General features: G+C 45.2%; 2 protein-coding genes across 2 annotated transcripts in view; one reads left to right on the top strand and one right to left on the bottom strand.

Annotated features, from left to right (window-relative positions):
- Window positions 1–297: 297 nt before the first annotated feature.
- On the bottom strand, window positions 298–15,260 carry ARHGEF39 (Rho guanine nucleotide exchange factor 39). Its single transcript, XM_033085643.1, has 11 exons — window positions 15,173–15,260; window positions 13,544–13,629; window positions 12,086–12,270; window positions 11,072–11,166; window positions 10,558–10,678; window positions 9,428–9,546; window positions 7,714–7,784; window positions 5,822–5,950; window positions 2,106–2,335; window positions 1,161–1,249; window positions 298–1,003 (listed from the first exon to the last, which is right to left on the bottom strand). Exons 3-11 carry the CDS (start codon window positions 12,230–12,232, stop codon window positions 988–990), a joined length of 1,017 nt encoding a protein of 338 aa, XP_032941534.1. The 5' UTR covers window positions 12,233–12,270; window positions 13,544–13,629; window positions 15,173–15,260; the 3' UTR covers window positions 298–987.
- Window positions 14,855–25,443, top strand: part of LOC117010759 (myosin-IIIb-like) — a 25,828-nt gene continuing 15,239 nt past the window's right edge. The window contains exons 1-11 of the mRNA XM_033085685.1: window positions 14,855–14,980; window positions 15,050–15,115; window positions 15,199–15,329; window positions 18,073–18,175; window positions 20,897–20,999; window positions 21,465–21,621; window positions 21,940–22,042; window positions 22,306–22,434; window positions 23,611–23,719; window positions 24,789–24,905; window positions 25,339–25,439. Coding sequence (XP_032941576.1) covers window positions 14,855–14,980; window positions 15,050–15,115; window positions 15,199–15,329; window positions 18,073–18,175; window positions 20,897–20,999; window positions 21,465–21,621; window positions 21,940–22,042; window positions 22,306–22,434; window positions 23,611–23,719; window positions 24,789–24,905; window positions 25,339–25,439 — 1,245 coding nt within the window. The remainder of the gene's footprint in view (window positions 14,981–15,049; window positions 15,116–15,198; window positions 15,330–18,072; window positions 18,176–20,896; window positions 21,000–21,464; window positions 21,622–21,939; window positions 22,043–22,305; window positions 22,435–23,610; window positions 23,720–24,788; window positions 24,906–25,338; window positions 25,440–25,443) is intronic.

Raw genomic sequence — 25,443 nt, 5'->3', positions numbered from 1 at the left:
AGGCAGGATTGCAAGATATCTTTGTATTGCTCTATTAGAACAAAAAGAGGGAGTAGCAGAACTTTCTCTGATTCTTATTACTACTGAGCAATAAGAATCTTGAATTGTTCATTTTCTCTTTAATTTCAGGCACAGCTAGTACTTGAAAGTCCTAGCTGTAACTTTGGAGTGAAAAAAACACAAAACAACCCAAATGTAAAATCACAGGACAGAATACCCATTTGGAAAGGACTTCAAGAGCACCTGGCCCAACCTCTCTTGACAAAACACGGTGGAACAAGTGTGGCTTGTTCCTTGCATTTCTTAGAAGTTTCACAAACTTAGAGATTTAAAGAAGTGACCCTGTGAAGCAAGCTAATTGTATAGAAAGACAGTCCCAAATTAAGTGTCTCAGAGAATACATATCTCACACAGTACCAGTTCTGTTTTAATAAACACCAGTGAGACATTAAAGATGGGTGGTACTGCTTAAGGAAGAAGGAAAAACAGTCAAACTGCTACGAGGTCAGTGTTCAAACAGACTTTAATTTTTATGTTTCTAATAACCTTGAAATTGTTCTGTTTGCAGTTGGCCATATTCACATAGATGTTTTCTGAACCAAACTGCTGCACAACTTCCACATTATTAAAAGTCTATGCTGAAGCTTTAATAAAATACAAAAATACCTTTAAAACACATTAAATGAAGGAAAACAAGTCACACTCATCTGCTTGACCTTAAGTTAATAATGAATTTACTAAAGTGCAAAAAATCTAGAAGCATCTAAGCTAAATTGGGGGAAGTCCTTAATATGTTATTTTTTATGTACAAATGCTTTTTTTGCAGTATCTGTATAAACATTAGAGTGGCTAACAACGCATTCATCATCTCACACAGTGTGTAGTCCTTTTCAATTCAGTGCTACTAAATGTCCCTGAACATTTTACAAGGTTGTGGAAGCTTCTGCCATGAGGTTGTCCTGCTGGTCTGTCTTGTACTGAGGTGGGTCAGGCTTTCAGCTGTCTGTAGAGCAAACAAAGGGGAGATTGACAGTCCTTATTAGTCCCTTGTATCCTGGCTGCCAGCATCAGGCCACGTCCATCACCCTTATAACCACACACAGGTCCAATGGTCACTTCTATGTCCTGTGCTCTTCCACCTCTGGAGCATGGATGCTTACCTGACTGCAGCTTTGAGACTCTGGTACCAGTCATTGATCTCTTGTTGGTTGGTGGACATCAACAGCAGTGTCTTGTGTGGAAAGGAAAGCTGAAAGACAAACAGAATCTGTGGCATCTCTTGCCAAGGCAGCAACTACAGTAAAAGGAAAATCATCACTGAATTCAGTCCCTGCATGCTGATTTTCACTCTTTTCCTTCCCAGACAGAAAAATTTAGCCTTAATATTGGGCAAAGCTAGAGGCTATAGAGTACAGAACAAGTGCCAGTCTTGTTTCCAGTAGTAGTTGACAGGTCACTTGAACCTCTTTGGAGATGAGCAATTAAAATTCTGATCCTCCAGTTTTCTGCCATATTCCAAGCTGTCCCTAGGGGTCCTTCCACTACCATCATCTACAGGTCACAGCTTTCTCAAAGAATTCTTTGTCATAGCTCACAAGAAAAGAGCTAACACAGCCCCAGGTTCAACCTTGGAAGAACTGACCTTGAAACCCCTACAGAAGACTTGTCTCTGTCAAGGAATCTGCAGCCCTCAGGAGGTTAGAAGCACATCTGTTGTAATAGCATCCACATCTTTTTCACACTCTGGTTTTCTGCATGTTTTCTGTAGTCAGTAATGCTGTGTACTCATTGTCACATGGCTGTGGGGCCGCCTCCCAAACCTGTGGCTCTGATGAGGGCATGTCAAGTCCTAGTGCAGCCTCCTTACCTGAGCTAAGTGAAGCAACCAGCAGCCTGTAACACCAGAATGTGCAGGAGGCTCCATGCCATGAAAGCAGAAGTACCTGCATCACTCAAGAAGGGAAGGGTTATCCTAACTCAGACTGGCTCACTGCATTTTGTCACCACTGTCATCACCTTGGTCCTGGTGCTGCTGAGACAGCTGGAGACCTCTTTCAGGTCTTACTCCACTGGCACTTCTGCCTGGCACAGGTGGGAAGACTTACACTGAGGAGCCCTCCCTGGCTCCATGTGTGGCCAAACACTTTGTCCACTGAGCACTGGTGGAGTGGGTAGACAGCCTGGCAGGACAGTTTGTTGGCGTTCAGCAGGTGCAGTGGGTGGCAGGGCTTCGCTGCAATGAGGATATCAGAGAACAGGAAGAACATCCTGCGCTTCAGTTCTTCTCCCTTGGAAGGCACCACCAAAAGCCAGCCTTCCCGGATATACCAGCGCCCTGGGCATGCCGGGGAGACAGAGACAGCTGTGAGATATGAGGGAGGGCAGGCAGGAATAAAAGGTAAAGGTAGTAATGAGACAAACAGGAATACAGGGTGAGCCACCCTTGTAGGCTGCCGTGTCCTGCATCAATTCCAGCCACTAGAAGGCACTGGATGTCAGCTGGGTCCAGCCCAACAGCACGGATAACACCCGTGCAGAAGCAGTAACCAGCCCAAAGCGTTCAGCATATGAGGAGCAGCTGAAGTTGTTACAGATTTGCTGTTAATTAAGAGAATATTATCATATGCCAGTCTGTTTCAAGTGAGCAGAACTGTTTGAGAATGGTATGCATACCTTTAAACTAACATAAGCTTTCAGAAAACACAATACGAACTATTTTAAATTGTGTTGCCCAGTTGTTTGTCATTAGTGGTATAAAAGAAGCTAGCTTCAGCTTTGAAAACTTACCATTTTTTCTTCGTTTTGTTTGTGTGTGCTAACTAAATAAACAAACTCAACTTTCCCAAAACAAATCAAAACTGTATTTCACAGGTCTTCTAACTATATACAGACCTACAATAGCCAAGAGATTACAGATTGCAGGTTACTGTTCTAAAGAAAAGGCATGAAAATAGATAGAAAATGAGAAAGATCTCAATAGGCAACCTCTTGCAGAACAGAGTCCAGTTTCATCTACCTGTGAAATTAATTGTGATAAAACAAGAGGAAAAGAATCAAAACAATTTGATAAGCCTAGCTGTAAGCAGTAATTTTAAAAAATTAATAATGAAATAATTAAAGTAGAACTTCTATTGAGATTATTGTGGAAGAAAGCCATCAGCTCATGGGAATTATGAGGACATGTGTCAGTAAAATCATTTATAAAAATGCAAAGCCATAACAAGGTATTGCCACCTGATCTTGTTTAGAAAACATCTGCAGGGAATTTCAGCCACTCTTTCATGCCATAGCTTCTGCATGAGCTATTAAATACCTTTTAAAGAAAACTCTACAGCGTTTTTTTCATTGTAGATTGTGTCATATTAGAATGCTGCAGTCACAAAACAAAGAAGCGAGTAAATTACTGCTTAGCTTATTCCACTGGAACCACTCATCTGAATAAGAAACTGAGGAGGTGAGGTGCAGGAATCAATCCAGACTTTGTTTTAAAAACGGGAAGCATGGGGCTGGACTGGGAGCTGTTTTCCTCAGGGTTTGCTGTGATTACGCTCACAATCTGACCCAGACTGTACTGGAAGTCTTGGAATTTATATCCATGTCCAGGATTCCCAGGTGTACAAGTTCTAGGAAATTGTTGTGAAAGAAGGGCAAGAAAATATCCCTGGGGAAGCTCTGGATGACAGAACAAAGTGATCAGTTAAGGAGACAGCTCTGGCTGATACAGTATTTGTCTGGAATATAGAAGGCAGCAAGAAAAGCAGGGTCTCCTCACTGAGAGCAGAGCATCTCAGAGACACTAGCACATGTGAGATACCCATCTCCAACACTCCTTTTTTCTGAATCTACAGCATTTTGTTTTCTTTCCCGTTCTCTCCTGGCAATAGGACACAATCTTAACTGTCCTGCAAAAGCTATCATGCTTCTGGAAAGCTGGCCCAAACTAGCAAGCCCCAGCTGCCTCTTACATTTCTGCTTCTCATATCCAATGATAACTACGTAACTCCAGCCAATGGAAAACATGACTGTAAGAATTCTCTGTCCTAGATAATGGAAATGCCTTTACTCACCCTCAACACTCATCCTACTACGTCTCAGTTTTCAGAGACCGAAATAATCAGTGGACCAAACACTTTCAAACAATGGCCATCTCTGGTCTAGTGAAACTGTTTTGGGGTGTTTGTTTGTTTTCATGGTCTTATCTTAGTAGTTCTAACGTCAGTTCAACATTGATTTACCTCTTTACTTACACACTAGCCAAAATGTTCCCAGGCACACTACCCTGCATGTGCTTCTGTTCAGTATAAGCACAGCATACCTGTGTTACCTCTCTTTCACCTGGCAACACCAAAAGGATTCTAAGAACAGGAAAGAGGATTGTAAATTAATCTTCCCATTGACTGAGCCTCTTTGAGAATAACCTCTGATAAGTAACCTTTGTTCTACCTGTGCTGGTTTGGCTAGGAAAGAGTTAATTTTTCCCACAGTAGCTGGTATGTGGCTGTTTTGGAGTTGTGCTGAAAACACCATTTACAACACAGGGATCTTCTGTTTATTGCTGTGTAAGCACTGCTCAGTATCATTTTCTGCTCCTCAAGCCACAAGTGAGGAGGCTGGGAGTGCACATAAATGTGGGAAGGGTCACAGCTGGGACAGCTGATCCAAAATCCCCAAAGGGGCATTCTGTATCATATGGCACCATGTTCAGCCATGTTATGCTGAAGAAAGAAGGAAAGGGGCGAGTTTTAAAGTGACGGCTCTTGTTTTGCCAGGTAACCACAAAGTGTGATAGAGCCCTGGTTGTAGCTCTTTCCTTGGAATAGCTGAATACCTCCCTACCCAAGGCAAGTGGTGGATGAATTCCTTGCATGGCTTTACTTGCATGAACAACTTTTGTTTACTGGTTAAACTCTCTGTATCTCAGCCCATGAGCTTTCTCAGTTTTACCCTTCTGACTCTTTCCCCATCCCAGTGGGGAAAGATTTTTTCATCCAAAAATCCACATGTGTTATTTACAACCACATTCACAAGTACCTGGAGGTCCTTGTCTTAGAGACCTTCACACACAGTGATTTTAACACTCCTCTCCAGCTGCAGCACTATGCCTGGATAATCTCTGCAAAAGCAGAGTTGAGTGATTTTCAATCAATTTTCAATTTCATTATTGCCTAGACTGGGCACATTTCTCATGGTATTTCAGACATAGCTCAGAGTGTGGTCTGGACGTGGAGAGCACCCAGTCATATAAGAGATGAGTTACCCATTTAAATGTTCTTACATACCAGTGACTGTGGCTTTATCTACCTCGGCTATCAACACAAATACAGTGATTTCTGGCTCAGTTTAACCATGCAGATAAAAGAAAATTCCTCATATGAAGGGTATGAGCATAATGCCATTAATCTTGTAGCTTAACGTAAACAACAACACAGATCTTGTGCCCTTGACACTCAGGAACCTATGGTTCCTGCAATGGAGTAGGGATACTACCACTACTTACACTCTGGCAAAAGAATTTAGTGTCTCTCTTTTATTCCCACCCAGGACTTACACTCCTGATCTTCTTGGGTTCCTGACTTTCTAACCACATGTCATCAGCTTCTCCTATCTGAATGTCAGGCAATTAAGCTGTCGCTTATACTTACTCAAAAATTCTTAATATTAAAAAAAATACTTTAATCAGTAGTTATATTCCTTTACCACCACCACAATATGGGCAGAAGGGGAAAACTGGTTAATGTGAATTGAGTCAGGGATGAAGGAAAACATATGTCCATGTATCTCAGCATGGCAGAAGAAAAACAGAGCTGTCAGTAAGACTCACCTGGAGTCAAAACCTGAGTCTTTTGTCCTTTGAGCAATTTCTGAACCCGAAGTAGCTGCAAGGAGTTCTCTCTCTTATCAAAGACGTCTTGGACCCAGTGAGATACCTCACAAACAGATTTCACAGTCTCTGAAATTATAGCAGCATACTCTGAAGTTATCACAAATGAATGCATATTTCACCTTATATATCCTTATCTGGATAAGAAAAGACAGTATGAAATTAAGAAGAAAAGTTTTCAACCAAGTATCAACGAGTATTCAGGAATTTCTGTGAGAGATTGGACTAGATCTCCTGCAGAGGCCTCTTTCCAACCAACAGTTCTGCAGTTCTAGAAAACATTTGCCAATGAAACATCAGAGAGAGGAATAATTTCCTAGATTTGGAAGCAAAAACAGGAAAATGCTCTACAGGTGGTGTTAGCTGCTTGTAAAATCCACAGAATCGTTTAGATTGGAAAAGACCACTGAGGTTACTGAGTTCAACCTAGGACTGAACACCACCTTATCAAGTAGACCACGGTACTGAGTGTAATTTCTTAAACATTTTCAGGGAGGGTGACTCTACCTTTTCCCTGGGCAGTCTATTCCAGTGTTTAATAACCCTTTCCTTGAATAAATACCTCCCAATGTCCATCCGGAACTTCCCCTGGCACAGCTTGAGGTAATTTCCTCTTGTCCTGTTGCTTGTTACCCGGGAGAAGAGGCCAATCTCCAGCTGGCCACAACCTCCTTACAGGTATTTTTAAAGAGAGATCAGGTCACCCCTTTTCTCAAGGCTAAACACTCCCAGCTCCCTCAGCCACATCTCACAGGACTTGTGCTCCAGACCCTTCCCCAGTTCCACTGCCCTTCTCTGGACTCACTCCAGCACCTCAGTGTCTCTCCTGCAGTGAAGGGCTCAAAACTGGACATGGGATTTGGGTGTGGCCTCACTAGTGCCCAGCACAGAGGAACAATCACTGCCCTGGTCCTGCTGACCACACCATTGCTGATACATTCAGGATGTCCTTGGCCTTCTTGGCCAGCTGGGCACACCCTGGCTCTTGTTCACCCACTGTTGATCAGCATCCCCAGGGCCTTTCCCTCTCAGCAGCTTTCCAGGCACTCTGTCCCAGCCTGGAGCTTCAGGGGTTGTTGTGACCCAGGCACAGGACCCAGCACTTGGCCTTGTTGAACCTCGCACAAGTGGCCTCAGCCCATGGATCCAGCCTGTGCAGAGCCCTCTGCAGAGCCTCCCTGCCCTCCAGCATCAGCACTCCACTCAACTTGGTGCCATCTGCAAACTGGTGAGGGTGCTCTTGATTCCCTCATCCAGATCATCAGTAAAAATATTAAACAGGACTGACCCTGATACTGAGCCCTAGGAACACCTCAGGATACAGCATGAAGGACATGAATTGTCCTAGAAAATTGAGGCATGGGACCAAGAAAGTCAGAGAATTGTTTGGGTTGGAAGGGATCTTAAAGATCATCTTGTTTTAACCCTGCTGCCATGGGCAGGGACACCTTCAAATGCATCACATTGCTCAGGATCATATCCAGCCTGGCCTTGAACTCTTCCAGGAATGAGGCATCAACAAATTCCTTGAGCTACCTGTTCCAGTGCCTCACAAGCAGCAGAGTTTAAAAAAAAACCCACAGCTGTCATTTCTCCAACCTAACTATTAGGCCATTTTCACAGGCAGTTACTCTATATTTTTATTCCTAACATGTTCTCAGGTACATCTTGTACAAGATGGAGAAGAAAAGTAGTAATCCACTAGAATCTCAGAGAGAGAGAGGAAGATTTTATTTTTCCCTTTGGAAGCAGGCAGTAGGTGGGAGTCAAAGTATTCTTAGCAAGGAGTGTGTCATTGATCAAAGTGCCAGCATCTACAGGTGAAATCATACTTGCAAGTTTCTGGTACTCAGCAGTGTCTGGGCTGGTGTTCTCCAGCAGATCTCTGAAGAAATGCTTGTACCTGAGGTGAAGAGAGCAGGTTTAATTCACCAGGAACAGCAGCAACACCTCCTGTTAGTAACAGCACAGTGAAGAACACTGAGCTGGGAGACAGAATAAGCCTAATGAAGCAGTTTTGGTCACACTTCATTCACATTCATTTTATCATCAAATGTCTCAACTGAAATAACCCAAGTATTGTGTACATCTGCAAAACTTTGGCATTTCCTGGGGACCCAATAGAAGCAGACTCATAAATCACTTATGAGGCCCACTCAGAATTCACATAAACCATCACACATGCCATTAATAAGCAACAAATTTCTCTTTGAACTATTTATTTTTAATAGTATATGAATGGTGGCATTCATACCATGTTTCCTGCCCACACAAGAAAATAAAGGCATTTCTAGAAGAACTAGGACCCGCCTTTCTCTTCTTTCCTTTCCAGTCTTTACTGGAGAGGATAAGATCTCTGCAAATGCTTTCTCCCAGTAAAGTCAAACAGAAGGAACTGAACAGATTGACAAAGTGGCATATGTTATCAGAGTTTTAAAGAAATTTGAATATGATAGAGCTGATTAATGAAAAAATTAGTCTTTCTGTCAAAAAGCTCACCTTTTTCCAAATAGTTGGACAGCAACAAATATACTGCTGTTTTGCAAATTTAAAAAAAGAATCCAAAGATTTACAGTAAAAACCCACCAATCAGCTTAATGTTTACTTCTGCCAAGTTGATTAAAACATTGCATAAAGTTACATGAAAGACTGTGGTATGACACCTCAAACTTACTTTCAAAGAAACAAGGTTCTCAATCTCTCAAATTTGTTTTTGTGTGCAGATAATACCTAGCTAAGGTCAAGCTACTGCATCTAAAGCAGCAGAATCTGGGTGCCTTTATTTCCCACACAGCATCCCCGACAAAGGGCTGCCCATGAGTGCATGCAGCACTCTCCTCAGGCAGTGAGTTTCAAAGGGCAGATGATCATAAAATACCCTGAGCTGGAAGGCATCCACAAGGATCACCAACTCCAATTTATGCCTTTGCATTTCTGGGACAACCCTAAAAATCACACATGTGCAATGATGTTGCCCAAAGATTTCTTAAAAACTGGAAGGCTTGGTGCCTCAACAATCCTGAGTGGATCTGTCTGGGCTCAGACTAATGTGATAGCCATCAAATCTAAGGAAAGCATACAGCCTTGATAACCAGAGAGAAAAGAGAAGCTCTCCTGTGTTCATTAATCTCATTTCTCTCCAAAACCATCTACAAGAGTCACAGATTACTCCAGGTCAGCAATCTGCATAAAAATTGAGCAAAAGCATCACTGGAAGATACCTCCACTTCTGCAGCTTTTCAGTCAGCTTGCTTTCATTCAGGCCAAAACTTCAGTAGCTTACTGACACAGCAGAAAGCCTCCAACTCTACCCAACAGCTAGAGAAAGGAGCCAGGGCTAAACACAACTACCTTCCTCCATCATCTCCCATCTGTGACACTGATTCCACTTTACAGGCACATCCTCAGGTGTGTTTCATTGCTGTCTCTATGCTCTGATTTTGAGACACAAGAGGCAACTTCCCCATTCATAGCAGCAAAGACAGTGTTATTTTTCTTTTTCCCTTCTTAAGCTAATCCCTTGAAGACTCACAATTGGTTACTTACTGGTGTAGCCTCTGCAGGGGCAAAGGAAGCAGGTCCTCTAGCTCCCTCCCTTGAAACTGAGGTCGAGTCTCCTGGAGTTTCTTAAACCGCCGGAATGATTTATTTTTTCTCATTTGCTCCTGTGTGCAGCAAAAAAGGGGATACAGCTTTGAGACTACAGGAAGAACTATGTGCCCTAGTCTGTACCAGAGCTTGGAACACTTCCCTTAGAGTTTAGCACTGCAGTCCCAGAAGCATCAACTTTTTTTTGGCTATGGGCAAGCCATTCCCTTTCTCCTGACCCATTCCAGTGGGTAACGGAAGTGATATCCCCTTCACACATGGAATTAAAGAAAAAGAGAAGGTTGACCCACTTAGGAAAACAAGGAGTGCACTTGTGGCTTTTTGCCATGCCTTTCAAGAAAAAGCAATGCAGATCTGCACTCCTATCACCTTAAGACAAGTATCCAAAATGGCTTTTTCTCTTGGAAAATCAAAAGCATGAATACATGCGTGCAAGGAAAAGAGGGGGGAAACATCTCAGTACATTCTGCATCTAGAACAAGCACAAACAAAACAGGGAGTTGAGAGGTTTAAATTCCAGATACAGCTGTCAGGACTTCAGAATAAGTATATACTCTGCAGAAATTTATTGAAAACAGATTGTATTTGAATACATAGGTGGGAAGGAAAAAGTCACTTTCAACATACAAAAAAAATTATGAAGTAAAGGAAATCCCACTGCTAGGATTGGTGGTAGTGGGAAGGTCTAGGAGACCTGACAATTCCTAGAAAGAGATCACTGTATCATAGTGAAACCTGGAAACTCTCTAGGCTTGCCAGTTCAGAAGGAGTGGGAGTAAATACAGGACTCTGTTTTAGAAGTACACAGAAATACAAATACAGAAAGCAATGCTCACCATATGCACATTTATACATACACAAACACCTGAAAAAAAGCATCAGAAATTTGAAGCTCTAAATAAGTATAGAAGTTTTCACCATTTTATTGTGGAAGAAAGCCTGAATTTTGTCAGCCCAGAAAAAGTAAGAGCACTGATGTCTCCAAAAACACAAGATAAATGGAAGGATGTGGCAGTTTCACAGAATGGAAAAAGATAAACCTTATGAAGACTAAAGTAGATATTTACCTTCAAAGTTTTATTTGCCTGCTCCAAATTCTCAGCATAGTGGCCATAAAGATCCAGACTCTGACAAAAATTTTCCAGTCCTGGTTCCAAATTCCCTTTCTCCAGGTGAAGTGACAGAACACTGCACAGGGAGCAAAGATGGCTTGTGAGGGATACATTACTGATGGCATTTTCACAGCTCCTTCTGGTTCATTCCTTTGCCAACCTGCCTTTACCATTCTCCACCTCATATCCACTTTCTATGCCAAATTTGTGCTTGGAAGTCAGAGTAAGCCACAGAACACTGCGGAGCAGACTTACTGAGCTTAAACCACTGTCCAGTAACTGGGTACCCAGGTATCTGATACAGATCAGGAGTTCCCTGGGGACACCTCCATGTGCCACCAAGGCTAGCAGTGCTAGGAGTGAATGCCTGTTTTACAAGGTGTTTGCCTTATTTTCCCAAATCTTATTTTCTCATCAACAGAGAGTCCTCCCAGTATAATTACAGGAATTGCATCCTGTGTCCACTTACTGGCTGGCTGAATATAAGGACTCCAGGGGTCCAAATATAGTTTCCAACACAGCAGGTTTCAGCGTCCCTTTGGCCTTCAAAATTGTCACAAAGTACTAAGCAGGAAAAAAAAAAAGGAAAAAAAATTTCAAACAAGTAGCATTCACAAATCATCACAGAATCACTGAATTGTTTGGATTGGAAAGGATCTTAAAGACCACCTAGTTCCAACCTGGTCAGAGACACCTTCCAAGCCCCATCCAGCCTGGCTGGTCACTTCCAGGGATGGGGCATCCACAGCTTCTCTGGGTCATTTGTGCCAGCGTCCTACCACCCTCAGAGTAAATAACTTCTTCCTAATCCAATCTAAACCTATTGTCTTTCAGTTTAAAATGACTCCTCCTTTTCTATCACTATGTGCATGTGTAAAATCTCTCTCTCTCTCTTTTTTATAAGCCCCCTTTAAGTACCGGAAGGCTGCAAAGCTTGTTAACCTCTGAGGTCACTCAAAGGCCACTTGTGGCACACAGCAGGACCCAGAAGCTGCAGCCTGAACACTCTTTGGCTTGGAAAGATATCCAATATTGTGACTGTCTGCCTCAGATATGCACCATCAGATGTAAGCATTTCTTGTAGCTTTCACCATAACACATGGAAGAGTACTACTGCACTGAAAAGAGTCTTTTTCAGTATCTTCCAATGCATCTGTTTCTCACCATCTTGTACATAATTTTTTTCTTGTCCGTGTCCCTACAGTTCATACATCTCAGGCATCTTATGGTGAGCCCCCTGTTTGACCAAAACTTTAAAGGTTTATGTCTGTGTACAGACCAAGGCCAAAGAGCCAAACCCATAAGCTATTGAATTTTACAGAGCAAGTAAAAGAAAAACAACAAAAAACCCTTTCAGCCACAGCAGGTGTCCCAGGCATCAGGGATGTACCAAAGTCTCGCCCTTGACCTTTCCCCATGACAACACAAGTAAGTATGTGCTGTCTGAAGACACCCACATATCAGAAGGGGCAGAAATACTCACTGTGAGCACCAAATCCAGCTGCTCAAGGTATTTGTGCTCCGTTTCCAGCAGTTCCTTGGCTGTCCTGCTGCGCTTCCTCTCCCATCGAGCCCGCTGGTCCTCCACAGTGTTTGCTCCAACCACAAATGGCAGGGATGAGGCACTCATGGCAGAGTCAGGGTTGATTTACAGTGAGGTAGAGGACCCTGGAGAGCCAAGCAAGATGGACACACAACAAAAGAATAACCTATGTCACAGGGTAGGATTCTGAGCTAAAAACTCCACACTTTCCTAGGAAATGAGGGAAGTTAGTTGCCAACAGCCATTATTGATAGCTTCCTTCTGCATTCCCTCCTGTGGGCACAGGGGCTCTGCATCAAACAGAGGAACACCATTAGAGAGACCAGGCTGTGAGAGCAAGAATGGTACATGATGATATATCTGTAGGTAAATCTCACTGTAAAATCCCACATGCAAACCACTGTGCTTTGCCCTTCCCTTTCTTCGTGTGTCAAGCAAGTTTGTGGGTGGAAGAGGTACTGTGGATAGAAGTAGATAATAACTGTAAGATTTGTCTTTTGAGGGGGATGTAGCAAGACTTCCCCACTACCACAGATAAAGAGAAGAGAGCGCTCTTGCTTGTTTTCCCGTGGAGGTTACTAAGAAGCAAATGTTTTTCTTTGTTATTCTCTAACAGTATTTTGTGCTCCTGGAGGTGACAGAGGCAGAGCAACTGCTGCGAACCATGCCAGCTTTGCTCCTGCTACGTCTTCTACTACAGTATCATGACTTTGTTGCACCGAGAAACACTGTTTATCACACACAGAGAAAGAGAAGGAGGCATGTTTTGGCAGAGCACAAGTCAGATACTGTTCTTCTCGTGAAAAGTCTGTGCAGGCAGTTGTGCACTTGCCCCAGCATCAAGCCTGCAGTTTCACTGGAAGCTGGGTTGCCGCTGGAAAGTTCTGTTTCCCACATGGACAAGATACACTAATACAGAAAGATGTGTCATCACAGAGGAGATTAGTCAAACACCATCTTCCAGAGACATTTCAGATACGTAAATCAACATCTGAAACAAAAGTTTCACATCAAATGAGTAGCAGGAGTCATTTAATAAGGAGTTTCCAAAAGTCCAGAGAGCTGAGGGACATGTGCAGTGTTTTACAGCAGCAGCAGCTTCTCCAGAGGCTTACCCTCATATTCACTTACAGCTCAATCACAAGCCTAGCCAAGAGCACATCTTGGTCAAACAGGGCAGACCTGGTGTGGACAGAGAGGCAGCGCTGCAGGGAGCACCACATCAAGCTTAGCTTAGTCCTCCCCTTGAAGTGTTCAAGGCCAGGCTGGATGGGGCCCTGAACAACCCTGTGTATGGGATTGGGATTAGCAGGGCTGTTGGAAGGAGATGGTCTTTAAGGTCCCTTCCAACCCAAATAATTCCATGATTCTATTCAAGGAGAGTTGGAAAGTACTCACCAGTAATGGACTGAAACGCTGCCACTCGCAGAGCACTTCTAGCCCGGGTAGACTGCAGTCAAGATTTTCATTTTGCAGACCAATTTCTTTTAACACACAATAATTAAAACAAACAAGTTATACCAGGTTTGACCATCTACTGTTCACATAAAGAAGTTCAAACTCTCCCATTATTGCACAATATATTCTGTGTGAGTTCCACAGGGTGAGAGCTGTCTGCAGCCTGTGGGTACGCTGGAAAACACTTCACCTACAAGCGACAGAACTGCTCCAGCTTGCTTCTCCCCAGCTCACATTCAGAAACCACTGAAAACCTTCTGTTACTGACAACTTCTTTATAATGCCCCATTAGCAGAATCCCCTTTACTATTTCTAAATTTTTTGAGTACCCTCAAAAAAAATCCCCTCTTCTTATCACAGCACAGCCTCTCTTGATGTCTCAGGAGTGTAAACGCATGGTGGGTCACAAGGGCCACACGGTCCCACATCCCATACTGTGAGGTAAGAGAAAGTGGAAGGAAAAGAGAGAAACTCTGGAGCCCACAGCCAGTCCTCAGCCACCCTGAAGAGTAAAGGAGTAAATATTGCAGAAGTTAATACTGAAAGTAAAATATGCACCTAGCCTTCCTTCAATTCGCCTGTGCTGTAAGGGTATTAAAAGTGTATTTTGATTCAGTCAAAACCAAGGATATCATATTTTTTCAGCAGAGAGAGAGAAAACATCTGTTAAAAATCTTCCAGTATTGAACAGGTTTTCCTTACCAAAATTTAAGCGTTTCACCCATTCTCAGGGTTCTCGATTGTTTGTTTGTTTTTAGTCAAATTAAATATGTTTTAAATAAATAAATGTTTCCAGTGGAAAAAAAGGAAAAAAAAAAAAAAACACCCAAAAAACCACGATCACGCTGAAAAACATTTCTAAACGTTAACCAAATGTTTTTCATGAATTCAGGAAATACTTGGTGGAATCAGGGACTAGTTTAGCCAAAGGGATCTTTGTGGTCATGCAGCTGAGCCTTGTGACCGGAGTGAGGCTACCACCGCAGTCCAGCTGAGCTGCTCAGGGGTTCATCCTGCCCAGGACCTTTCCACGGGTGGAGATCGGGACACCGACACCGGCCTCTGTCCCGATTCCGCTTCTGGCCCCGGCGCCACGCCGCCCCGCCGCCCGTTACCTGCCGGTCCCGCCGCCGCCCCGCGTTCAAACGGGGCCCCGCCCGGCGGGGCGGTCCCAGGCGGGGCGGGGCGGGGCGCGGAGGGGCCGGGCCGTGCCGGGCCGGGCCGTGCCGGGCAGGGCTGCGGCAAGCGGCGATGGTGTCGCTGGGGGCTGGCGGCCCCCCGCCCGGCGAGGCCGGGGACCTGGCGGCGCTGGCCGAGCTGGACGAGGCGGCGCTGCTGGCGGGGCTGCGGGAGCGCTTCCTGCAGCAGCGCATCTACGTGAGTGCCGGGGGCCGGGGCGGGGGGCGGCGGCGGGCGCTCGGCTGACCGGCTGTCCCGTCCCCACAGACCGACATCGGGGACATCCTCGTCGCCATGAACCCCTTCCAGCCGCTGCCGCTGTACGGGAGAGAGGTGAGCGCCGCGCCCCCCGCCGCGCCCCGCCGCCCCCCGGCCGCTCACGCCTCTCACGCCTCTCCGCCGCCGCTTCTCCGCAGGTCTCCGAGCGGTACCGGCGCCTCCAGACCGACGCGCTGCCGCCCCACATCTTCGCCGTGGCCAGCCGCGCCTACCACGCCATGCTGGGCCGCGGGGGCGGCGGACCCCGCAACCAGTGCATCCTCATCAGGTGAGCGGCGGCCGGGGGTCCCGGGGGTCCCGGGGACGGGGGCGGCCCCCGAGCTCTCGCTGGGATCTCCCTACCCAGGGTTCAGGTGAAGCTCTTCTCCGGTTCTGTTGGTGAGTCAAAATCCATCTGCTCTGGCAACACCACCTTCATCCCGGCCGCTTTCGAGACAAATTAGCAGGCACGTCGTGAGAACGTGTGGGCAGACAAAACTGGCTTTCGTGGAGCAGCTCGGCCAGCAATTTTTAGGGCAGTAAAGATGCCAGGTTCGCTTCTGGTGGGGAACCAGCCTCTCTGGAACCAGGTCTGGGAGAAGACTTTGGGTGCTCTGCTCTGCCAACACAGCTGCCCTGGTAAAAGTTGCAGTGAAAAGCTGGAAGGATGATAATGGAAGGAACCACTTTTCACAAAGCAGAGCTTTCCAAGTGTAACCAAAGAGCAGGAAAAATCAAAACATGCTTTTCTGTTCTAAGACCTTTGGGAATCTGGTCAGGGAGGATCTTAAAGTCATGGGCAGTTCTGTGCACTAGAAGTCAGGGGAAAGTTGTTCTTGTTAACCAAAGAGCCTACCAGTATCACACACATTTCACTCCATCTTGTCACTGTTGTTCTGCTGTAACTGTGAAGCACAAAAGATAGCATCATTTAGCAGAGAGAGCTTCAAACAACATCAACCAGCAGAAAAAATATTGAACAGGAAGGAGAAAGCCTTGAAACATTAACTGCCTTGTCTCTACAACTGGGTGTTGTAGAGAACACTTTAAATGTCATCTCAGTTAAAATACTACTTGCCAACTTGTTTGATTTAATGATCCTTTGTATTTGCCTTCTGGTCATTTTATCAGTACTTTCAGTGTACATGGTGTGGAAGTCAATTGCTGAATCACTGCCGAGTATTTTGCTGGGTCTGGGAGCTGACTTTGAGGAGCACTTGAGCCCCACTCATTTCTGTAGCCTTCAGGCCATTGGTGCCTGTGCTTTACGTTAAGTGTTCTCAGGAGGCAGTGGCTGTGGAGTCAGCAGATGCAAGAGGTACTTCTGGTAGGGCTCTGGGGGATAGAGAACAATCATACTTGTCTTAGGAGGTGTAAGATGAGAAAGAGTAACCCGTGAGAATTGACTAAGTGGTCAGTGGTCTTGTTGTTTTCTGCCAGCAGCTCAGAGATGAGTCTGATACGCTCCTGTGCATCTTGCAACCCTTTACCTGGTCTGTGTGTTACTCCCACAGGAAGTTTGTGGTTTTCCTCTCTATGGGTGGTGAAACACTGATTAGTAAGTTTTCCTACATAAGCACAGTTGGGTGAACAGGGAAGGTGAAGTCACTCCTGTTAGACCACAGTTCACCACCACAGCACAGGGACACACCAGGATCTACTGTCCCTTGTCTCTTTAGTGTCTCCAACTGAGTTTGGGAGGTCTGGATAGCATTCTTTGGAGGTGATGTTAGATGAAGCAGCTGCTGCCAGATCATAAGTGTTCATTGCTGCCAAATTGTCCTCAGCTACAATTCTGCTGGCTCCTCTTGCCTTCCCAGTCCCAAAGGACACTAGTCATAGCCTGCATGTGCTACAGTACTGCATTTGTGTCACCTGAAGATAACTTTGCATTTCGTCAGAGCTGTGAGCAGTTACACACCTGCTGTGCTTGCAGGACCTTGTGAAGATGTTTTGCTTGATGGAGGGTCTAAGGTCAAGCTTAAACCATGGAAGTGCTGGTGGATTTTTTTTTTTTTGTGGAGTAGGGAAGTTACTGAAAAGTAAAAATAAGCCTGACATACTCATCAGGGCACTGGATGGAATGTTCTCAACTGGCAAAATGGTCTTATTTTTTTTGTATGTATTTGGATGGTTGTGGTGTGACCTGTGCTTGCGATCAGGTACCTGCCATAGCACTTGAGGTTTTTAGCCACCGATGACACATACTTGATAGTGAGCACAGAGCCACTGGGAGCTACAAAGCAGTAAAGCCACACCGCACGCTCAAAGGTCAGCTCGAAGGAAATGGGGACCTGCCCTCAGGCATACCTCCAGCATTTCCTCCATTTATTTTTTTTTTACATGCATATGCTGAAGTCCTCAGCTGGTGTGATGTTGTCAGTTAAGAACACATTGTCTCACTGATTGTACATTCCCTCTTCCTGGACAGAGGAAACTGCACTTTGCAAGTGCTGGTTGTTTGACTTGGAGGCGGAGGCACGGTGGATGTGTGTCAGCAGAGTGATGTGGATGTGTGACAGCATAGTGACATGTATTGCTGGCACTGTGGGAGTGTGGGCAGCTCTGCACCTGCGTTCCCAGCTGTCCAGCACATGGATGTGTGAAACACCTGAGATCTGAGACTGCCACAGCATCTCATGATCAGTATCCAGGTGTGGATGTGATGTGGATAGGGCAAATCTTTCTGGAGAAAGAGGAAGTTTTTGGCTCCAGCTTATGCAAGGGAGTTGATGTGCCAGATGACTTTTGGAGCAGAGTAAATGGTCTGTCTGCTACATCCCATTCAGAAGTGACAGCATAGAGTATATCTCTACTCCCTTGCAGAGGGGGAAAAATTCCCTGATGAAGGACCAGAACCTCATGGGACACCCTGTGTAAAGCTGTGGCGTGTGATATTTTACTCACACATGTGATTTTGCTGAAAAAATTGTGAAACTCTCATAGAGCACCCTCAAGTGATGGAGTATTTGACCCATAAGGGACAGAACAACTATAAGTTTGATGGAATTTATTTTGCTTTTTCTTGGCAGTGGAGAGAGTGGTGCGGGGAAAACAGAGAGTACGAAGTTATTGTTGCAGCACATAATGAACCTATGCAAAGGCAACTCACAGCTGGAGCAGCAGATACTTCAGGTAGGTCATTGCAGGATGGTGCTTCAAGATGCAGAAGCAACACTGCTGCAGGACAACTTGCATTAGGCTTAGGAAGCCTGTTGGTGAATCCCCACTGGAAATGAGGGAGCTACATATAAGACACATAAGAAAATAGTGGATAAGAATGGTGAGATAGCTGAGATAGCTGGCCACAAATTAGAAGGGTTAGTAGATCAGTTGTGGGTTTTTTTTTTTTTTTTTCTGGAGATGATTCTTGCATTAGAGAAAACCATTGCAGTCATTTATCATGTTCTCTGTTACAAGAGATTGGTGGCATTTTCCCAAATAAGTTCCTGTTTGAGGTAGGACAAAGACTTTCATTAGAAAAATGAGATCTTGGTTTAATGCTAAAGAGGGATGAATAGTTCATACACACTTTAGCAACCTATCCTTGGCTGTTTATACTGCCAGGCAGGTACCTGCTAGCTGGCTAACTGCCATCCTTTCTCTTTTCATATGTCTTTGCTAGCTCATTTTGAAATGTATTTGACTCTTTGGTCTGAAATATTTCCACTTGAATTTCTCCCCAGAGAGTTGTGAGGTTTTTTTAAACAAATCATACTTTAAATCTTCCGTGTGATAGATTAAGGAGAGTGAGTTCTTGGACTACTTCACTTTACAGTCTGTCTTCCTGGATATCCTGTAGAAACATAGAGGTCTTCCTCTGTGTGGTAGGTTAACTTCAACCAGTGCCCATGAAGCCACTCTTATCACCGCCCTCCTTAAACAGGGAGGGGTAGAAAAATGTAACAAAAACTCATGGGTTGAGTTAAGGACTGTGAGGTCACTCAGCAACTACCATCACAGACAAAAGAGGCTCAGGTTAGGGAAATTTAATTTAATTTCTTGCCAGTTAATATCAGAATAGGATAATGAGAAATGAGAACAAATCTTGAAACACCTTCCCCAATGCCTTCCTTCTCCCTAGGCTCAAATTCCCAGTTTCTCTACCTTCTTCCCTCCAGCAGTGCAGGCAGAGAGGGGATGGATGTTGAGGTCATTCATCACAGATTATCCGTGCTATGTCGTCTTCCTCATGTTCTTCCCCTCTTCCAGCAGGGGATCTGTCCCACAGGAGGCAGTCCTTCATGACCAGACTGTCCCAGAGTGGGTGCCTTGACATTATGCAGTCCTTCAGGAGCAGGCTGCTCCAGTGTCAATATTGTCCGTTGGGTACCTGTACATCTGTACTTTAGGAACAGGGTGCTCCAGTCTGGGTCCCCACAGGGTCTCAAGTCCTATCAGCAAACCTGCTCCAGCATGGGCTGCTCTCCACAGGTCACAGGTCCTGCCAGGAGGGCTCCCCATGGGCTCACAGCCACCTTCAGGCACCCACCTGCTCTGCTGTGGGCTCCTCCAGGGGCTGCAGGTGATCTCTGCTCCCCCAGACCTCCCTGGGGCTGCACCAGGGGCTGCACCAGGGGCTGCACCAGGGTCTGCAGGGGAATCTCTGCTCTGGCAGCTGGAGCAGCTCCTACCCCTGTTCCTGCACTGACCTGCTGCCTGCAGAGCTGCTCCTCTCACACATTCTCACTCCTCTTTTTCTTTTGAGGGTGTGCAGCAGTTTTTATCCCAGAGGCACTGCCACTGTCACTGGTGGCCTCAGCCTTGGCTAGTGGCAGATCTGTATGGGAGGCAGCTGGCATTGGCTCTTTGGACATGGGGAAAGTGTCTGGCATCTCCTCACAGAAAACAGCTCTTCCTGCTACCAATATATTGGCACATAAACCCAATGAATGCCCCATGCTGTGCTTTGGGCTCTGGAATGGCATATTAATTCAGTGTGTATCAGCCATGGTGGATCCAGGGTGAATGCCTGTGCTGGGTTGTGGGAACATGACATTGATATACCTGCTGTCTCTGCTTGGAGCTGGCTTGGGCCACACTGCCAGGCTGCTTCTGACCTGAGCGGGTTCTGCAGGCAGGAGAGCTGTGTTTGCTCAGCGGAGAGCCTAGAGCCAACCTGCAGTTCCTTCACTGGAAATAACTCACTTCAGGCCAGATGAGCTGCCGTTGGAAAGCCTAGAGGTGACGGTGAGGAAATAGTGTGCATCTTCTTTACTTCCTGTACATACATCCAAGGACTAAGTTAGTCCTTTGGGGGATTGCAGTCATACCCTAAAGCTGTGTTCAACAAGCTACCCAGCATCTACTCTGAGGCATTGTTCTTCCAGGTGATAGGCATTCTTTGCTCAAATACAGAAAATTGTCATTTGCCACCTTTGCATCCAGCTTGGCAAACTGGTCTGATTGTTCTATTAATTTCTTCATAATGCACTGTCCGTATATCTACAAATTTCAGTAGCTAAGCTGTGATACTTACATTAACTGAGTGCCATGATGACTTTGTTTATTGCTGTTGTATAGCACTCAAATTATCTAGTGACAACAGATACTGTGTGGAAATAGGTTATACCAACCTTATCTTCTAACAAATGACTCAAGGATCTTACTTAGATCCCATCAGTTCAATTGTACTGATCATCATTAATCTCATGCTGCTTAGTCTTTGTGATATTTGCCTCTTTGAATCTCTTTATCCAGGCAGAGATAAAATAGCTGCTCATCCATGTTCATGGAGTGGTTCCTTTTCCAGCTGAACTCTGAATAGCAAGCACTAAAGATAAGGTTTTTTTCAGGTAAATTAGATTGGACTGCTTAATCTGAAGAATGGTTGTTTTGCTTCTTCACTTGTTTTAGGTGAATCCATTACTTGAAGCTTTTGGCAATGCCCAGACAGTGATGAATGACAACAGCAGCCGCTTTGGAAAATACATACAGCTGCGTTTCCAGAAAAATACAGGTAAAGTCAAGGGCAATTACTCACCTGGGCAGTGGTCAGGAACTGGAGGGAGTGGACTGAGTATCCCAAACTTGTGAAGGGTAAAATTTTGGCACATGGTGACTTGTGGGAAGGTGTGCAGTTAAGTAAAATCTCACAGCAACCAGGACCTGGATAGGATTAGGCCTGGTTTGTACGGAGTGTGAGTACCGAAAGGATATGGGGGTGCGAGTGCAACGTCAGTAATACTCTGTGATGTCAGAAGCCTTTGTTTCTGCTAAAAAGAGGTTAACAAAAATCTCTAAGACCACAGGAAGCATGGAGAAGCTCATTTCCAGTATGCTGGGCAACCTAGAGGGTCTTGCACACAGAAAAGTTAATTTAGACACTTCTGTGCTCCTGACACCAAGGAGATGTGGGACAACCCGGGCAGCTTCAATGTCCCCCAGAGTGAAGTTCCCCACCCTGTCACCTTTTTGTGTGCAGTGCAAGGTGCAAAGCTGAGTGAGTACCTGTTAGAGAAGTCACGGGTGGTGCAACAAGATACTGGGGAGAGGAATTTCCACATCTTCTACTACATGTTTGCTGGACTGTCTTCGGAGCAGAAGGAAATTTATGGATTATTGGATCCTTCACTCTACAGGTGTGTCAAAGGCAGCCCCTAGTTTAGTCTTTGTGAGGGGTGGTGGAGGGGAAAGTGGTGTAATAGTGGTTTTTTTCTTCCCTGGGGTTTTATCTGTGGGTGAGTGGAAGCTGGAGTGGGATCTGAATGGAGCTTCATGAAGAGATATTATGGATCATCCTGGAAGCTGGGAGATCTGAGGTCTCTGGTGCATTACCTTGGAAAAGTTTCTTTCCCCTTGATGTTTCCACGTCTGGTGATCAGCTTGGTTCCTGTGGGGTAGGACTGAGTTACAGTGGCAATTGTGTGACAGTTTTTATGGGATATGCACTTTCTCAGGTACATAAGTGGACGATTTGGTACACAGGAAGTAGCGGAACGCTGGAAGCACAAATACCGAGAGGTTTGCAATGCCCTTGACATGGTGGGCTTCCAAGAGCAGGTTAGTCCTGGGGCTGTTTCATTTCCATCTGTGCTTCCTGCAGGCACAGGGATTCTTTCTCTGCTCTTTTGAAGCTCTGTCCTAATTCTTTCTCCAGATTTTCCATATTACTTTCAGACCTCCTGAATCTGCCAGACTTTGTGGAGAGCTTTTTCCCACAGGTTGCCTGTGCCTCTTCCCTTAACCTCTCCAGCTTCTGGGTCATCTGTGTTGTACATGCTACATGCTGGTCGGTTTTTAGTCACCTTTCTCTTGTGTTTTAGGAGCAAGTGGACATGCAGGCTATCTTGGCTGGTGTGTTGTCTCTGGGCAATGTGACCTTTGAGCCTGAGGAGAGCAATGGGTCTGTGAAAGTCAGTGAAGCCTCTCGGGGATGGCTGAAGGCTGCAGCGGTGAGTCACAAGAAATATTGATAGAAACCTTATGGGTATGATGCTCTTCCCCACTGGCTGGAGCTGTTCCTGCCAGAGGATGTTTCTGCCTCAGAATGTGAAAGTTTCTAAAGAACAAGGCTTTTTTTGGAAATTCACAGTTTGACCCCATAACAGCATTTGTGTCCACTGCTATTCATCCCCAAAGAGATGTGTCTCAGCTTCTATTTCTTGTGTGTCTGGAACCAGTGTCTTACATAGTCAGCATATACCTTGCTGACTTCATAAAACACGAGCTTTTTAAAACTAAGTGTTTTATGTTAGTGAGTGTGACAGTGCCTTGGAGAAATTCAGTGTGCAGTATCTGCACACTAGTTCTGTGTTTTCATCAGATTTTGTCCAAGAATACCACCCTAAGCGCTGTCTTTTTTTGTTGGTTATCTTGAATTAAGTTTTCTACTGTTTTACATGAAATTATCACAGATTAAAAAGTATATATTTCCCAGGACCATTCAATTTTTGTTATATGGGATGGAGAAGTTAACCTGCTTTGTTAACAATGCAGAAAAAAAGTAGCATACTTCTCCCCTTCCTATTTCTTTTCATTTTGACCTATTTGAAATTTCAGCAGCCTTGCTCTTTGGTTTCACTCCCATCTCTTTGCCTGTTTCCCTCCTACACCATACCTGAAACAGCCACCTACGTCTGTTCAGCAGCCAACTTCTTTTTATCTTATTTCTGAAAGCCTGCTCCTCATTTCTTGCCCGGAGCAGGGGAATTCCTGCTCAATCACTGACGGGTTCAGTGTGTCTGAGTTTGCTTTGTTTCCTGCCGTCGTGTGGGCTCCTGTGGCTCTGATGCTTCAGCACCTGCACAGTCACCTCGGAGTGGTGCTGTTCAATAAGTACTGAACCGCTCAGCAGGGACTGGCGCGGCTCCCAAGGAAGGTGAAAGGTGGCAGCACTGGGAGAGCTGAACAAGAAGTGTTTGAGAGGAGTGTGTGAGGTTGGTCGCTGCGGGGCAGGAGCAGACCAGAGCCCACGTCTGACTGGTGCCAGCAGTCAGCTGGCAGCAGCGCTTGCCTTTCAGTTGGGCTCAAAGGCCTGAGCCTGAATCACCACCCATTATACACAGACAGACACAAACCCTGCGAGCAGAGTTACAACTGACTGTCCTTGTCCATTTCCTGTTTCCCAGGGTCAGTTTGGAGTGCAGGAAGATGAGCTGTTAAAATGTCTGATTTGTACGACTTCGGTGACCCGAGGCGAGCAGATCCAGCGTTTTCACACCCAGCCGCAGGCAGAAGGTGGGAAACACAATGAATTGCAGATGTGCTGGCTAGAAAGACTGGCCTTTGAAGGAAGGGTATCCCCACACATGTGCAGCTTGTTGGGAACAAAGATGTCCTTCTGTGCCCCTTCATTCCTCTCACACAGAGGCAAATATGTCAGTGTTTATCTATTTAGTCTCTTACTGACATGTAGGGCCATGAATGCTGCTTTTGTTTGGTCTCCAGGAGACTGCAGAGATTAAATGAGAAACCAAGGAATTAGCTTTGCTTTCTGCCTCAGTCCAGCACAGAAAGAAACTCTGGGTATTTGTGCAGAAGAGGAGAGGCTCCTGTTGCAGAGTGCTGGCAGTGTGCAAAGCTCTAGGTAATAGGTGGAGAAACAACCATGAGAACAATGAGATGTCACGGTGTCAGGAATGCAGTGAAAAAGTAAAACAGCAAACACAAGGTGTTATTTTCCCATTCAATAAGCAAGAAAATAATCTAAAAAAGTTAATTAAAAAGAGAGATTATTGCTTCAAATAAGTAAAAGAAGAAAATTAAAGTGAAATGGGATTAGCGAGTTCTGTTTTACAGATTTCTCTAGACAATAAAATGTATGTCTCTCTTCATAAGTCATGTTACTTGGTCTCCTTCTTAGAATGTCAGCAAGCTTTCCATCAATTGTATCCTTTTCTTGCCCCCAGCATTTAAACACTTAGCAACTGTGGTTAAGGAGGAAGAGAACCATCCAGTTTTCCAAGTAAAATTTGGAGCTTCTCTCTTAGTTTAGCAATGAGGGGATCCATACTTAGTGTATCTTCAGAGGGGAGAGCAAGCCTCTGGATATTCTAAAAAGTGACATGACTTAAAAATGCCCTGGTATAGCATGGCTGATCTTCTAGAAAGATCGTGAAGATTTTGGAATTAAAGAGCTGTTTTTACAGCTCCCACTTACAGAGAGTGGGAACAATCCACAATCCGATCTTTCAAGTAGCTTTATACAGGCATTGATGCTGTGGTGGATGTATCGAGCCAGCGTGTGTGGGGTTCCCTGCTCTCCTGTGAAACCTGTCAGCGAGCTGCTGCTGTTCCCTCTGTGCAGATGCTCGGGACTCCATTGCAAAGGTGGCCTATGGTCGAGTGTTTGGCTGGATTGTTAGCAAGATCAATGAGCTACTGGCTGAAAATGTGGATCCTGAGGTGGAACTGAGGGAGATAGGTGAGTTCTACTTTCCTTGCTCCTGTTCTGTTCTCGAATGTGCATCCCTCAGCCACAACAAGGGGCAGGCTCAGCACGAGGTTTCACAGAGCTTGCGTGCTGGGGTTCATTATCAAAACTGTGATCCTGCTGGAGATAAGAGTCAGCAGCAAAAGTCTGTAGGGCTTTGTTTGACTCTGAGCAGTTGGTTGATCTGAAGCAGCTGCGAGCCTGTAGTTCTGGGGCACTGTGGCTTAGCAGAGAAATCAAGTGGTGTGGGTCTTCTCTTAACTAACTCTCAAGCTGTGGAAGAGCTGGCACTGGTGTCTCTCTTGGCTACATTTTCTCTGTGCCACAAGAGCTGTGTGGTAAGAGATTTAGTTGTGTGTTAGTGTACACAATAATCTGCAGGGATGGTCTGCAGGCTCCATCATGTGCTCTTCCCTTTTTTTAGGTATATTGGATATTTTTGGGTTTGAGAACTTCGCAGTGAATCGTTTTGAACAGCTTTGCATAAACTTGGCCAATGAGCAGCTGCAGCATTTCTTCAACCATGTAA

This window comes from Catharus ustulatus, chromosome Z (genome assembly GCF_009819885.2).
Source record: "Catharus ustulatus isolate bCatUst1 chromosome Z, bCatUst1.pri.v2, whole genome shotgun sequence".
Classification (NCBI taxonomy): Eukaryota; Metazoa; Chordata; class Aves; order Passeriformes; family Turdidae; genus Catharus; species Catharus ustulatus.
This window is presented reverse-complemented; position numbering and strand designations above follow the sequence as displayed.